We start from the raw sequence: 17784 nt of genomic DNA on the forward strand, positions 1-17784 counted from the left end.
AATCCAGAGAAATGCCAAGAAATTTAGCAGATTCCACCGATTTTATCACCTCTCCGTTTAACAAAACACTTGCATCAACATTTTTTACATTTGGTACCGTAAACTTTATATATTTCGTTTTCTTGCTATTTAACAACAGGTTATTAGCACTAAACCAGTACACGATGTCAGATAGAATATCGTTCACTTTGTCATACATAGCTTGGTTTCTTTTCACGTTGAAAATCAGTGTAGTGTCGTCCGCAAGCAATACTACCTTATGTTTTTTCTCTATAAGATTAGGAAGTCAGTCGTTGATCAGCTAGTGACCCTCTAGGTATACCAGGAGCTGGTGGCTAATTATGCTCTCCATAATTTTGGAGAGCAGGTTATCGCAATAGGCCTGTAGTTTGCCGGATCCGAACTGTCTCCTTTTTTTGGATCGGATAGACATGGGCTGAGTTCCATGAGTCAGGGACTACGCCTTTGGAATAAGAGTGCTGGAATAAACTCGTTAGCACCGGCGTCAACTCAGGGGCACACGTTCTAAGCACGATTGGAGAAATGCCATCCGGCCATTATAAAATGCTCACAGAATACCTTTATTTATTTATGGTGTGTGTGGATGAAGCAGCTACTGTACTTAATAACTTTTGTATTAATTTACATTAACTGTTTTGACTTACTCGTGTAAGGCATTGACTATTTGACGTTTGAGTATGTTTGTTGCATCATTTTATATATTATATTGCAGTCGTAATGATTATTAAATCGATGGAATTGAAAATCTTGATATAAAAGAGTGGCAATGAGTTTCTTGCCACTTCTTCTCATTAGCTCAACCCTTTACGAAGTAGCGGTAGATTCAATAAGAAAAAAATTTTTTTGACATTCATAAGTGTGATTTCCGTGACCTACATGAATAAAGTGATTTTGATTTGATATGATTTGCCCGCTCGACTTCCTGACGTCCAACGAAAACAAAGCTCGCCTAACAGTTTTCTGTCTGAACTGTACTTCAGGCATAGAGCTCTGACACCGCGGGATGGTCGGCGGTGTTTTTCCGTTGTCGCCAAGAGTCGAGTTGGAGGCGAAAAGAGCGCACAGGAGATCGGCTTTCTCTTTTGCAGTTTGGGCCAGGGTGTCATTCCTCATGTGCAACGTCGGCATGGACGGTTGGTTAAAGTTACCAAGAGCAGCTTTCGACAACATACCTATTAGTTAGATTATCATAAATATACTCTGTTCCATGACCGATTTTAATGATTTTTAATTTGTTGGATTTGTCTCCAATTTCATTAATTGTCTTCCGAAAAGCAGAATAAAAAGGTTGAAACAAAAATATTAACATATTGACAAAAAATAAAATAACTTCTATCATCATCATCACAAATTTCTAGCGGATGACCTATAGAGCCAGTACTAATTTTGAAAAGTCTATAACCAATATAAACACACACACTTTCAGTGAGTGTGAGGCTAAATTATAATTATTAACACAAAAAATGAAAAGACTTTTACACGGTGATCCGATTTAAAAAATAAGTCGGAGAAAACGACCGATCACTAAAAATAATTTGTATGGTAAAACAACGTGTGCCAGCTCAGGTAGTCTTTCTATAAGCGAGAGCAATAAAATTGTGATGCCGTTCAAAATTTCGAGTTCATTCATTAAACCTCATCGGCACTACATCGTAATGGGCAGGGCAAATCGCTTTCCACCAGTCTTGCTCGTCTCATGACATCTTTTATTAGAAGAACTTCTGCCATATAGGCCTGCAAAGACCTTACTGCTGAAAAAAGTTTAATTCTTGGTTTTTAGAATGGACGAACCGTTGACTTTCACCATGGAGCCTCCAGTTTGATCCGCACCCGCCACTTAACAATATGTTTTCGATTTTCTAATTCATTTGTTTAGTTTATTCGACGCTTTATAAGGTCGGCTACGATCTTGTGATTCCTCTGGTGTTACACGAGGAATAGGTTGCGGTGATCACTCACTTAAGTGTAAATGGTAACTGTGGTAAGTATAATGGTGGTGACCAGGATGCTCGTCCTTAAAATAACGTATAGGATCAGGATGATATAAAAGCTGGTAGCGTATTGGTGAAATAGAATTTGAATTAATTAGGTCGTAATTAAAAATAATAATTTGAATTACTTACTCACATTGCATTCTAACACAATACACTCGAACTCGGCTTGAAAATAATAAAAAACCAATAACTTGTAACTTGTTTATTACGATACTCAATATTGATATGGTGACCCGAATGTGGTTTTAGTAGACCCATAAACTTAAGTTGAACTTTCGAGAAATCGCCGGTAACTTTATAGTGTCTGAATATGTGCACCATGACTACTTTCATTGATACGATTGCGTATGTCTTACCTGAAAATATAAAGATCACATTTATCACAAATATTCCAAAAATGAGGTTCAATATCTATAATGACTTGCTTTTTCTAAGAAAATTTTCCTATTTAGTCGTTTGTATAAGGGAAATAATTATTATTTCGTATCAGCGTTGGTTGTATTAAAGTTCACTTCAATAATATAATCATATCTTAGGAATTCTTTCTATGCATAACTCTCTCTTTCTCTTTTCGTTTCCACTCCGCCAGCTTACAAGGCACAGGTCTAATATCTGAGACGAGTTGTGTGAATAGCGAAGTTCATCGTCTTTTGAAAAATCAGCTACTCCTTATGGAGTCCTGGCCTTACATCCGATGCTGCACGGAATTTCAGGTTTAATTAAGAATTCTGAGCGGCTATGTATTGTTTTGGGCAAGAAACGTCTTCCTCAACCGATCACTTTTCCTCATAAACAATTTAATATTCGTGGAGGCTAAATTACAAGTTTATACTTCATCTTCAATTAAAGAAGACCTACGAGCTTCGATTACTGTTATAACTGTAGGCGATTACCTACTAAGTAGTGAGGCCCATACGTGTTCGTTCATTAAATTGATAAATATAAAAAATAGCGTATTTTCATTCACCTATACAATTTCTTTTTCCATATCCAAACGCCATATAAGCATGTGGATTCTTTGGTAGACGATCAGGATCCAACCATCTTTCTGGGATATATTGATCAGCGTCTGGTCCCCATATTGGATGCCTCATAGCCCCGTACAACATTACCATACAGTTGAATCCTTTCTTCAACACAGTATTTTCTGAAATATAAAGAAAAAAAATAAGTATTTGTTTTATAACATAAATATTATACATTATGTACCTTTGATGTTTTTATTAAATATCTTTGAAATTAATCTAATAACATAAAAAAGGCTTTGCTTTTTGAGTTTTTCTTTATAAGTGTGTCTACATTAAATGCAATTACAACAAATTTTTTTTCTTGAACTTCGATGTACGAAAATTTCAAATTAACGCCATCTGGTTAATCATTGAAACACTTCCATAATTTCTTTCAGATGTCAAATTCAAATTTGTAGTGTCTTAAATGTTTCCACTGATTTTGAACTATACTAGAGATGGCGTTGATATGTAATTTTTATCATCACTTATATCGAAAGAAAGAACAAACACCAATTAATGCTCGATCTTGTTTAGATAAAATCTTCAAAACGAATCCAATACCGTACCTTTACAGCAGCCGTATTTCTCGATGTCGCGAAAGCTTTCGACAAGTTATGGCATAACGGCTTAATCTTTAAGCTGTATGAACTGGGTATGCCAGACAGGCTCGTGCGCATCATACGAGCCTACCTTACTGATCGAAGCTTCCACTATCGAGTAGAAGGCACGTTATCCACGCCCTGACCCATCAGGTCGGGAGTGCCTCAGGGCTCAGTTCTGTCCCCGACCCTCTTCTCACTCTTCACTAGTGACCTCCCGAAGCCTCATAAAGTGCAAATTGCACAATATGCGGACGACGCGGCTCTTTATTATGGCGCCACTCGGGGGCGCCTCGCGACTCATATAAGAGTGCTTCAGGCCGCCGTTAATGAACTAGGAGACTGGTTCAGAAAATGGCGGATTGAAGTCAATCCCTCAAAGAGTGCAGCGGTACTCTTTGCTAATACTAATAAAATAAAATCTTTGGCCTTTTAAAATATTGTTAAATTATATGGGACCCCTATTCCGTGGGCCCAACATTATAAATATTTAGGTGTTACGTTTAACAGTAACATGAACTTCGCAAAACATATCAGCACGGTTTGTAATAGAGCCCGGTTTGTCCTTAGCCGCCTGTATCCACTTGTGTGCAAGCGAAGCAAACTACCGCTCAGACACAAGGTGACATTGTACAAAACCATCGTACGTCCCATTATGTCGTACGCAAGCATCGTGTTTGCCCACGCGCCGCCGAGCCACTTGCGGCGTTTGCAAGTGGTTCAGAATAGATTCACGCGCACGGCCACCGGAGCGCCGTGGTTCGTTCGTAACGTAGATCTCCATCGCGATCTTGAGTTGCCGACCATCGCTCAACATTTCAAGGAGATATCGCGACGCTACTTTGATAAGGTGGCCGAGCACCCTAATATCTTGGTGAGGGAGGCATATGCTTACACTCCTCTAGACCACAGTCGGAACAAACAGAGGCGACCTCGACACGTACTAGTCGACCCGGACGACTATATTACGATCGCGAACGCGACACCAACACCATCACCAATACCGACACCAAACCAACCACACCGCCCTCGAAGACGTTGGCGCGGCCGTGTACATCAAACCGCTGCCACTCGTCACTTTGACTATTTCCAGCGGCCACAACCTAATATAATACGATTCAAACACTTTAATAAAAGCCCGACGAGATAGTCCTCGTCCTGTAATCGTTTAACACCACTCACACTCACATCACAAATCACACACCTACAATAACACTACACACAAATAGTCACACACTTACATACACTTACACATACTTACATACATATATCACCGCACTCGCCGGCGAGTCGCTTCAAACCTAGAGTCCACTGGACTACCAGATATATTAGATCGTTAGTGATCTTCTCTCCATCCAGCCTAGTGAGCAGGCGGTCCGAGGTTCGAGTCTCCTTCCGAGACGCCCCGCGCCTGTGAGCTACATTTTCGGCTTCCAAGGCCCCCGCCCGGCTTCGCTATAAAAGCCTTCAGGGCTATCAGCACAGAGGAGGTTTTTAGTCGGTAGGGGGTGTTTACACCCGAGCCCGACATAGGGGCCCCGTTTCGGGGTCTTCAATACGTAAATGTAATTTACTCCTCTCGAAAAAAAAAAAACAAAAAAAAAGATAATAATCACTGCCACCAGCGCCACCTATCCGGCACTAACAATGTTTGTCGAAATGGACATATCGCCATTTATTGTATTAAGTTTCATTTTAATTTGGCCAGCGGTTCTCCATTATTAGATTAACATAAGTACACAGTATATACATTGACTTTTATATTATAATATAGATTTACATTAAATGTTTCTCTTACATTTCAGTTTACTTCAGTTATTTTTTATCTATTCGATTCTTGACCTGTAGAAAAAAGAGATTTAATAACTTATGAGCAGGATGTGAGAGATTTTTTAAAATTCTGTATACTAATGCTAAATTCTATACACTTATAGAGTTTCCTTTCATATTTCGGTGAGTTGACATCTCCTGAAGATGCCTCTTCTAGAGGCGAAACACTTCAGATTGGTGAAAGAAAAATCTAAGCCGAATTAACACTCGAGAAATACTCGTAATTAGGCATTATTCATAAAATGTTCTGTACTTACTCAGTTGTACATCACTTAACAGTTTCCGACCGGTAATCGGTCCAACTGGACAATACCGTGTAGTTTCTTTGAGCACAGCTTCTATATACTTTAACTTAGCCAGATCTTCTTTTGAAACATCTCTATCGATGTCACCAAATACTTCTTCAATCCTGAAATATGGGTAAATGATACTAGTATCATATTTATACGATAAATGAAGTATAATACTTTATTTGAGCTCAATGTGGTAGAGTATAATTTAAGTAAAGTTTTGGACCTATTATCATTATTTTGTTAGAAAAAACTTCTCAGACGAACGAACTGTGCAACGGCCTACAAATCATATTAATAAGTTTGAGTGTTTACAGCTGCAAAAATCAAATAAACTATATTCAAAAAGCTCTAACTATAGACGCATTTAAAATGTCTTTATAAATATTTCATATAAACTACTGACTCTACCATATGTACGGAAAAAGTAGAGGTCGTGAGAAAAAATTTACAAGAAACGGACAATCTTTTCAATTATCATTGATTACATTTTACAATAGCTTAAGAACGTCATTGTAATCAACAAATAGGCTTAACAGATTCATCATCAAATATATTATGCATCGTATTCCAAGTTAAAATGTATTTTAAATATCAAATATAAGGATTTGCTTATAAAGTTCTTCTATATATGTGTCTACAGTATATTATGCAATCACAACAAAAAAAAATATTGAATTTCGATGTACGAAAATTTCAAATTAACGCCATCTGGTTAATCATTGAAACACTTGCATAATTCCTTTCAGATGTCAAATTCAAATTTGTAGTCTCTTAAATTTTTCCAGTGATTTTGAACTATAATAGAGATGGCGTTGATATGTTGGCGTTATTATCAATATTTGATATTGAGAATAAAAAAATAGCAATTAATGCTCTATCTTGTTTAGGTAAAATCTTCAAAAGACTATTTGGAAATCCGTTTTTGTTAACAGTCCAAATATAATGTATACTAAAAAAAAACCTTTTGAGCTTAGAATTAATTGATTGTTTTTTTTTTTTTTCAAATTATGTAAAAAATCAGCACGGATTTTCGTATTCGTATTTCAACTTGTAATAACATCTTTTGCATTTTTATACGTTTTTGATTTGCTTCGCCTTAATACCTTCAAAATGTAGCATTAAATTTAAACTGCGGCTTTATCAAGGTCCGATGACATAAGAAAATTTTCAATATAATAATAATAAAAACCTTTAACAATCCATAATTATGTACAATGATTCATTACCTAACTAGTCTATGCTAACCTATATTTAAATTCTACTTATATTTTTTTCCATTTGCAGGTAATTACTAATTACACCGGTAATTATTGGATGTCTTGACTTTCGGCATAGACCTCCCACAATTTTTTCCATAGTGAGCGGGAGCTTTTTTATGTCATCTTCCACTCTAATACGTGGTCTGCCTTTTTTCCTTTTATGTTGTCTAGGATACCATTCTGTGATGTTTTTCGACCATTTGTCCTTTTTGTTCCTGATCATGTGGCCTGTCCATCTCCATTTGAGGTTTTTAATATAATATTTAACATCAGCTATTTTTGTTTGTTCACGTATGGATTGAAGTCGTGTTCTGTCCTATATTTTTATATTGAGCATATTTCTCTCCATGCTATGCTGACAAGTTTCAGGTGCCTTAATATTTATTGGTTAGGCTCCATGTTTGACAGCCGTAGTCCAAGCTGGGTAAAATGCATAAACATAAATTTTGCTTTAATTGGTATTCTCGGATCCTTCATAATGTCTTTTAAGTTCCAGTATTTCTTCCACGCTATGTTTATTCTATTATATACTACCTTCGTTATTATTTCTGTTCTGGATATTAATTGTTGTCCGAGGCTATGTGTATTAATCTACATAATCAATAGTAATTGGGTCAAAAGCTTTGATTGGAATTTTATTTTGGTTAGTCATTACTTTTGTATTATAAAAGTTCAGTGATAACCCCACTTTTTCACTTTCGTATATGAGTTTTTCTGTCATTTCTTGTAGACTTTTTGAATTATCACAAATAATTATTAAATCATCAGCAAACCTCAGATGATTAAGCAGTACACCATTAATGTTAATACCATAATTATTCCAATACAAATTTCTGAATATAAGTTCTAAAACTGCAGAAAATAGTTTGGGTGAGAGAGGGTCTCCCTGTTTGACACCTCGATTTACTTGAAAATATTCACCAGTACTTTCTGTTCTTACTTTTGCTGTCATATTTAGGTATATGTTACTAATTAAACGTATACATTTGGTGTTAACTCCTCGTGCACTTAAAGCTTCCCATATTTTCCTATGATTTAGTTAGTCAAATGCCTTATTGTAATCAATGAATGCCAAGTAGTATGACATTCCATATTCATTGCACTTCTCTATCACTTGTTTAATAGTGTGAATATGATCTATTGTGGAAAAATCACTTCTAGAACCTGCTTGTTCCTTGGGTTGATTGTCGTCAAGTATTCCAGCTATACGTTCGAGCAATATTTTTGAGAAGATTTTGTACACATTGGGCATTAATGATTCTTACCAGGATCACGATGGTGAAAATATGTCAATACTCATGCGAGGTTAAATATAAGTCTAGATTTTAGACTATTGATATACAGTTATAACAATGATAGATTTAAAACACGCTTAAGGCGCTATAGTCCTAAAAAGTAACATTTTTGAAAATCTACTTAAAATAGTTCTACTAATACTACGGTTCCAATTTTTTGACATGTTTACCTTCATTTCTTTATCTAAATTATTGCAGTTTCGAAACCACGATAACGAAAAAAAAATCTCAATAGATTTATTTTTGGTAAAATAGGCTTTTTTATATGAATTGTTTTATATTATCATAAAACTATGATGGCTATAAACACAAAACTTATTTTACTCGATAGTTTATTAGTATTTATAAATATTCATCGTGGGTTTTATCAATTCGCTTTGTGAATTATTTTATATTAATTTTTTTCGTAATAAACCAAACGCGACGCCTTGGTTGTATGCTCGCTCCTGCCAGCAGTATATAGTGTAGTATCTGTGAGTACGCCCGTGACCACTGTTAAGGACGGTACTGTGTTCGTTTCTCTCGGGCTCGCATTACGTAAGATTTTAGCAAACAAGTACAAATCAGGAATCATAGTAAAAAAAGACGATGATGCGACAGCATATTTGTTAAAATATATAGGTAAATGGAAGTCGGAAAGTAATAAAATAAAATGTACGTAATATTATTTTGAATATTATGCCACGCGGGATTTTTGTATGTATATTAGGGAAGTTAGATAAATCCAAGATGGCCGCCGTACAAAATTATGATTTCATCAATATGGATATCGTATCCAAGGTTTTCGAGGGTGCTGAGAACGAATTTGGGATCATGTTTGAAATCCAAGATGGCCGCCGCACAAAATTATTATTTTAACAATATGGATATCGAATCCGAGGTTCTCGAATCACAATTTTGAGTGGCGGCCATCTCGGATTTCAAAAAAGATCCCAAAATAGTTTTCTGAACCCTCGAGAACCTCGGACACGATATCCATATTGCTGAAATCATAATTTTGTGCGGCGGCCATCTTGGATTTCAAAAATAATCCAAAATTCGTTCTCGGCACCCTCGAGAACCTCTCATACGATACCCATATTGTTGAAATAATAATTTTGCGCGGCGGCCATCTTGGATTTAAAAAATGACCCCAAAATCGTTTTCTGTATCCCGAGAACTTCGAACACGATATCCATATTGCTGAAATCATAATTTTGTGCGGCGGCCTCCTTGGATATCAAAACTGATCCCAAATTCGTTCTCGGCACCCTCGAGAACCTCGGATACGATACCCATATTGTTGAAATCATAATTTTGCGCGGCGGCCATCTTGGATTTCAAAAATGATCCCAAAATCGTTTTCTGTATCCCGAGAACCTCAAACACGATATCCATATTGCTGAAATCATAATTTTGTGCGGCGGCTATCTTGGATATTAAAAATGATCCCAAATTCGTTCACGGTAAAATATCTATCTATATATCATAAAATTGCGCGGCAGCCATCTTGGATTTAAAAAAATATCCCAAATTTGTTCTCTGCACTATCGAGAAACTCGGTTACGATACACATAATGTTGTTATCATAAATTGCGTGGCGGCCAACGTGGATTTCTAAAATGATCCCAGAATCGTTGTCTGCACCATCGAGAACCTCGGATACGATACCCATAATGTTGAAATCATAATTTTGCGCGGCGGCCATCTTGGATTTAAGAAATGATCCCAAATTCGTTCTCTGCACCCACGAGAACCTCGGATACGATACCCATATTGTTGAAAAAATAATTTTGCGTGGCGGCCATCCTGGATTTCAAATATGATCCCAAATTCGTTCTCTGCAGCCTCGAGAATGTCGTATACGATATCCATAATGTTGAAATCATAATTTTGCGCGTAATATAACATTTCTCTCATACGTAGATAAAAAAGTTTACTTCAAAAATGCATAAAAAATATCACAGTAATTCCGTACTCTAGCGCAACTGTAAGTTTTAAAAAATATTACTTGGTCCTTCCGGGTCGGCGGTCGTTGACCCGCATCGCTCGGTTCGTTCTCAGCCATGCCCGACGCCCGTGTCCATGCGTACCTATCGAATCTTACGTTCGAGCGATTTTTACCTAAAGTGTTGGGAAAACCTCGCCTTAAGTAAGCAGGTGGACTAAATCAAATCGAATATTCATTCAGTTCAAAAACTACACTTATACAACTCAAATCAATATATCTATTATAACATTAGAGCTTTAATGCGAAGAAGCGCAAGAACCTCATTGTGACTATTTTAAATTATCATTATAACGAGTTCCTGATGATGCGTTGGCGTCGTTAAGTTGTCAAAGCGTAACAAACAAACCAACAAAAAAACTAATTTCCACATTTATAATTAGCTACATCATCCTGCCCAATCCCATATATCTTATCTATCTAGGGATCTCTTTGAAATATCAAATCCATGAAAGAATTAAGCCATGAAAATGTTAAAAATAAATGTATAATTTTTTTGATAGAATACAATACTTACTCTTCAAAAATTTTTTGTTGTATGTGAGGGTAAGTTCCAACTAATATTAAAGTATATAGAAGGATGGTTGCACTCGTTTCAAACCCAGCAAGAATCATAACGTTTATTTCGTCTTTCACCTGGCGTTCTGTTAAAGTTACATGCTCTTGTTGTAATAGTTGATATATAAATGGTTTAAATTTGGCATCTGGAAAAAATGTTAAAGTTTATGGGATTGATACTAAAAAGGAATTTTGTTTGAAATAATAATATATATATAATGAAGTATACCTGGATGTGGCAAATAAATAATAATGCCATCCATAGAAAGAGATCACAACATATATGCGTTGTCCTTAAGTAAGTGAGTTAAACAATAGCTAATATAATTTAAAAGTGTTTCATAAATGTGTAACACTCGCGTTAATAAAAAAAAATAATAATAGCTAATAGAACTTATTTTTGCCAGCTGTTTTCTACGCTAATTACAGAAGCAGTGAAACAATAATAAAACAATAAATACCAGTTAAACCATCTTCAACGGACATATTTCCTATTTCTGTTCTTTTCTTCTGAAGAATCTGAAAAGATAATATCATTATATCTACATAATAATAAAAATATATTACTCCTATATAAAGAGCGCTGATGTAAATTGTATTATTTGACTCGAGCTTATACTCATTTGCTGTCATAACAAAGTCTACAGTTTTCGTTTAAGTTGTACAAATTTATTGAGAATATTCATGGACTAGTCAATATATTATATTAATTATAATAATAATAAGGTCACCTGATGTTAAGTGATCACCGCCCGCGCCGCCCATATTCTCTTGCAATACCAGAGGAATCACAGGAGCGTTGCCGGCCTTTAATAAAGGTTTAAGCACTTTTTTGAAGGTATCATCCCGGAAACACCGCACAAGGAAGTCCATTCCACAGCTTTGTTGGACGTGGAAGAAAACTCCTTGAAAACCGCCCTGCGGAGGACCACCACACATCATATCACCGCTTTTCTACAACACTTCCCTTAAAGCCTCGCGTAGTATCGGAATACTGGGTCTCAAAATCTCGATGGCGATCGCCAATTTTGCGCCAAGTTGGGCGCCATTAATAAAGCAAAAAGCAGTGGTCCTGCCACACATGGAGTATTGCTGTCATCTCTGGCCTGGCGTACCTCTGTATCAGCTCGATCCATTTGACCGCGTGTAACACAGAACAGCTTGAATTGTCGGGGACCCAGTGCTTTGTGAACGTCTGGATCACTTGGCGTTGCGTAGAGTCGACGCTTGATTGTATGTCTTCTACCGCATTTATCACAGATAGTGTTCCGTAGAGCTGTTTTGTTCGACCTTCGCACGAAACGCCACAAATAAGAATATCATCCCCAACATAGGTTGTGTGGCGGGTCTTCACAAAGCAGTTTTCAAGGAGCTTTCTTCCACGTTTCTTTTTATGGAATAGGAGGACAAACGAGCGTACGGGTCACCTGGTGTTAAATGATCACCGCCGCCCACACTCTCCTGCAACACCAGAGGAATCAGAAGAGCGTTGCCGGCCTTTAAGGAAGGTGTACGCGCTTTTCTTTTCTTTTTCTTTTCTTTTTACTTTTCTTTTCTTTTCTTTTTCTTTTCTTCCACGTTCTACTAAAACTGTGGAATGAGCTTCCTTGTGCGGTTTTTCCGGGACGATACGACATGGGTAACATCAAAACCAGGCAACCTGTACGCTCTTTTGTTCTCCTTTTCCATAAAAAACAAACCATTTGAGTTACTGTAACGGAAAAACTTCAACAGCTTACCGATTCCGCAAATACATGGGTATTTCCAATAAATTGCTGTTCCTGCTTCCTTAAGCCACTTCTGTTATAAAAACAGTCGAAGAAGTAGTGGAAGTTGAGAAATCTTTCTATTATAATGTTTAATATTTCTTGAAATGATTTCAGACACTCGTCGCTGTATTCATTGCTAATGTCCGCATCAAGTGCCGTTGCTGAAAAAACAATTATGGGAATGAAAATCGTTGATGATGATGATCGAATGATTCGTTCGAAGAAATCGGTATGTTGCAGCGCACACGTCCATTGTAAGTGATAATATTGTGCCTTTTGTATTTTTTTTATCATTATATAAATTACTACAAAGGATAATTGTATAAGTCTGGTTAATAAACCAAAGAATATTATCAATTTTTCTGTAAAGAACATGATTTGAAGATTATGTCGTTTACTAAGCGTATTAGGTACGCATGAGTATCCCTTGTTACGAAGTATTCCTTAGTTCCTATAGGATGCTTCCAAAACCACATAACTCAGCTGAAACCGGTTGTTGGGCTATTTATACATTGTATTCAAGGCATATAATTCTGGCGTAAAACGTCTTCAAAACCGCATTGAAACATGACATATCGTTTCAGATTACTTTGTCTAAATAACATTACTAACCTGAGGAATATAAATGTAAGACCATTAATTACCTTATTTTTAGCTCACTATTATAATCATAGTTAATCATAGTTCATGTTTACTGTAGGTACTGTTTTGAACAATTTCTGAGATTATGTTGAAAAACATCGCCTAACAAAAGACTTAATAACACGACTTTTCCGAATGGTAGACATAACCAGTGTTTTTACAAAAAGTTAAATATGACGTGTAGAATTCTAAACTAATTGTTTTAAAAAAAGTTCTATTACAAATATATGTCTTTCGGTTGCTAAGGCGTTAAACAATATTTTCTGCGCGATGCGTGAATGTTATTTTACCGCTAATTAAGCTTGGACATCTGTTTTTTCAGATAATTCTTAATTTTATTTCAATTACATATCATTTAATTAAATAAGTGCATTATGAGCCTTGTTTGTATGATAGTAATCCTCCAGACTAGTATACGAAGACATTCAAAGAGTTATAATGGATAATAATTGCCGTGAAATTAAACGTTTTTCGACGACCCCTATCGCCCAGTGGTTAGTGACCCTACCTAGTGTAGGTGCAATCATTTATACGATGAATATGAATTTTTGTTTCCGAATCATGGGTGTTTATTTGTATTTATGCATGTTTATGTAAGTATATTGTATTAAATATATTGTTGTCTTGTCGTTACCCATAGTACAGGATATGCCTACTTTGGGGTAAGATAGCCTCGCTTGCCCTGCCCTGCTCATCTGTACTGTGATGTGCTGTGTCACCTACGACTGACCATACACCTAGCCTTAGACATTGTTTATATTTAAACACGAAGCTTATCACGAACACTAAAAATAATAATTTATGTGGCAAAACAACGTTTGCCGGGTCAGTTAGTATTATATTATATCAAAATGGTAGTGAGGAGAATTCCACCATCGGCCACACGCCATAAACTAAAAAATCTTTCCCAGCACCTTATCAGTGGGAGGCTCCTTTGCACAGGATGCCGGCTAGATTATGGGTACCACAACGGCGCCTATTTCTGCCGTGAAGCAGGAATGTGTAAGCATTACTGTGTTTCGGTCGGAAGGGCGCCGTAGCTAGTGAAATTACTGGGCAAATGAGCCTTAACATCTTGCCTCAAGGTGACGAGCGCAGTTGTAGTGCCGCTCAGAATTTTTGGGGGTTTCAAGAATCCTGAGCGGCACTGCATTGTAATGGGCAGGGCATATCAATTACCATCAGGTGAACGTCCTACTCGTCTCGTCCCTTATATTCTTAAAAAAAATCATCACGTAAATATATTGCCTACTTCGCCAATTCTTTTAAATAAGATTAAATCATTCACGAGAAGCAGACAAACTACAATTGCTCTTGGATGTTATAGTTCCTTTATTTTTTTTAATGAAAGAGGAGGACAAACGAGCTTATTGATAATCTGATGTTTAAGTGATCACCGCTGCCCATATCCTCTTGCAACCCAGAGGAATCACAGTAGAGGAACGCCAGACAACCTAATGGTGGGGGTGACATTCTTATTTGTATCGTGTCATGGTGTAATTTGGCGGCAGGAGTAAGATTAAGCCGCTCTTCGGAAAATATTTTTATGGGCTGTTAAATGGCAGCGGAGCAGAAAAGGTATAATGTTCCTAGAGTCAAACTGACTATATATCTTTTTCAAAATCAAATTCAAAATCAGTTTATTCACGTAGGTCACGGAAATGACACTTATGAATGTCAAAAAAATATATATATATATTTTTCTTATTGAATCTACCGCTACTTCGTAAAGGGTTGAGCTAATGAGAAGAAGTAGCAAGAAACTCATTGCCACTCTTTTATGTCAAGATTTACAGATCAATTCAATTACAATATGATATGTAAAATGTAAAATGGTGCAACAAACACACTCAAACGTCAAATAGTCAATGTCTTACGCGAGTAAGTCAAAAAAGTAAATGTAAATTAATACAAAAGTTACTGAGTACAGTAGCTGCATCATCCACATACACCATAAATTCTGAATTGAACATGAAAAAATTCGTATCTGATAGTACAATATAGTAACAATCTAAAGGCCTTCGCACATGGTCGGATTTGATACGGCCGGACCATCGAACGTACGGTACGGTCCGGAGGGTAATAATAAAAATATTGTGCGATGGACAATCCGACATAACATCGAATATGGTACCGGACCGCCGATAGTTAGGCCGGACCAAATCTGACCACGTGCTTAAGCTACAAAGTTTTCCTAAATGATACATGTTAGCTTTAGTCTCATGTTTTATGGCATTTGATTGGAATAGAATAACAATAAATCTTGTATTTGAATACCATTAAAACAAGAATCAGCCGGCTGTTTAAAATACCTTAATATTGATTACATTTTTTCATCAAATTGAATACATAATTCGTGTTAGTTTTGTGCGTAGGTACATAATTATGCCAGAAATGATGGTCAAAATTAACATAACCATAACTATAACTGTGTTGTAACCATAATAATATAATATATTTGTTCACAGCATGTATTTCACGATATTCTCTCACGCTTCATACTAAAAATAACCAAACATTCTTTTATTTACTTTCAGAAGTGGCTCCAACAACATCCGAAAACTTGCTAAAAAGTCAGATAAATATGATGCACATGAAATGAATAAAATAAGAGTAGATCCAAGCCTTCATTTGGTGTGGAGAATAGGTTGTAATTGGTGGTAATTATCAGGTGGTAATTGGTGTAGAAAATAATAAGTAAAACCAACGCAGAAAAGCTCTATGAAATTAAAATTTTCGATTTCAAATGTTTTCCTTTTAAAATTGAATTTTAAACCATTTCTTTTTTTACTTATGGTGTATGTGGATGATGCCTCTACTTTAATCAATAACTTTTGTATTAATTTACATTTACTTTTTTGGCTTACTCTTGTAAGTCATTGACTATTTGACGTTTGAGTGTGTTTGTTGCATCATTTTACATATTATATTGTAATTGAAATGATTTGTATATCGATGTAAATTTAAATCTTGATATGAAAGAGTGGCAATGAGGTTCTTGCTACTTCTTCTCATTAGCTCAACCCTTTACGAAGTAGCGGTAGATTCAATAAGAAATATATATTTTTTTGACATTCATAAGTGAATAAAGTGATTTTGAATTTGTTTTTTTTTTGATATTTAACATCAAAAACTACCATTCATTCAAAAAATTTTAACACCACAAACTTAAGAAGAATCGGGGACAAGAAACTTAGCGGCTTAGCTTTCTTATAAAAAATTGTCAATTAAATCGCTTCAGGGCGGTCGCTCCATTCCAAGATATGGTATCATTAATAAGGTATTTACGTTGTAGTAACCTTCAACACATAAACGTTTTTAATAATTCTTTTATATTTTTCTAGCAGCATGCTTTATAAACATATAGGTACTTGGGTGAGTGCTTAAGGTGTGCGCGATTTTTTTTAAGGTAGATACCCAAGTCGTATAGTCCTGGGAATACTGCAAGAGGAAACTCATTACACAACTTGGCAGTACGTGAAAGAAAGCTTCTTGAAAACCGCAGTGTGGAGGATCGCAATGCATCCAAATGTTGGGGATAATATTGTAATTTGTGACGTGTCGTACGAAGGTGAAATTTGGCGGCATTAACCTATTATACTAAATATATCTCTATATATATCGGAACACTCCCCGTAATAGATAGAGGACACACAATGAAGCGACGTGTCTACGGAATGCCAGGTGGTCAAGCCGTTCACAGAGCACTGGATCCTTAACAATTCGAGCAGTTCTGCGTTCATCATCGCAGACGCCCACTGCTGGACACAGGCCTCCCCCAAAGATCTCCACGACTATCAGTCCTGGGCTGCCCTCATCCAACCTATTCCGACGATCTTGACCTATAATCTGGTCGGTTGATACACAAGTTGTGTGTTGCACACGGTCAAATGGTTCGAGCTGATACCGAGCTGCGGCACTAGTCGTGAACTTTACTTTGTCATTTATAAATATGAACACGGGATCTTACTTAACTGTACTTTGTGATATTTATAAAGTAGTCAGATCAGATAATAGTTGTTACTTACCACATATAGTCCTTAATGCATTTTTTTCTAGATACAGTCTGTGGTCAAATGGTCCATTTCCGACAGTTTCTTCTAAATCGATTATGAGCTGTCTGCTTTGAACATTAAAGTTGTCTAAAAAACTGTGTAGGATTTGTTGATTGAACGTTGGGTTTAAGAGCTTTCGATGATCTTTCCAGACAGATACTGAAAATACAAATTACTAATAAAGATAATAAGAAGTAAATAATTAGACCACTACATGATGAAGCTGACCACGTTTCGACTTTAATTTGAGGAGGATAAACAAGCCACCAGATGTTAAGTGATCACCGCCGCCCACGTTCTCTTGCAACACCAGAGGAATCACAGGAGCGTTGCCGGTCCTTAGGAAAGGTGTACGCTAGGTTATTTCTCTTTGTGTACATATTATTTTGGAATAATACATTTTATCTAATCCTGATGACAACGTTTTGTGTTAATTTTTCGGCTTCAAGAACAAAAACAATCAGCGGACATT

General features: G+C 36.3%; 1 protein-coding gene across 1 annotated transcript; it reads right to left on the minus strand.

Annotated features, from left to right (window-relative positions):
• Positions 1-2156: 2156 nt before the first annotated feature.
• Positions 2157-17484, minus strand: LOC126969154 (cytochrome P450 4V2-like; the record flags this gene model as incomplete). The annotated part of the gene is made up of 7 exons (XM_050814477.1): positions 2157-2371; positions 2983-3162; positions 5712-5863; positions 10806-10992; positions 11308-11365; positions 12586-12776; positions 17286-17484. Coding segments are annotated over 7 exons (1182 nt in total), but the record flags the coding sequence as incomplete, so codon positions are not given.
• Between the last annotated feature and the right edge of the window lie 300 nt (positions 17485-17784).

This window comes from Leptidea sinapis, chromosome 17 (genome assembly GCF_905404315.1).
Source record: "Leptidea sinapis chromosome 17, ilLepSina1.1, whole genome shotgun sequence".
NCBI classification, from domain to species: Eukaryota; Metazoa; Arthropoda; class Insecta; order Lepidoptera; family Pieridae; genus Leptidea; species Leptidea sinapis.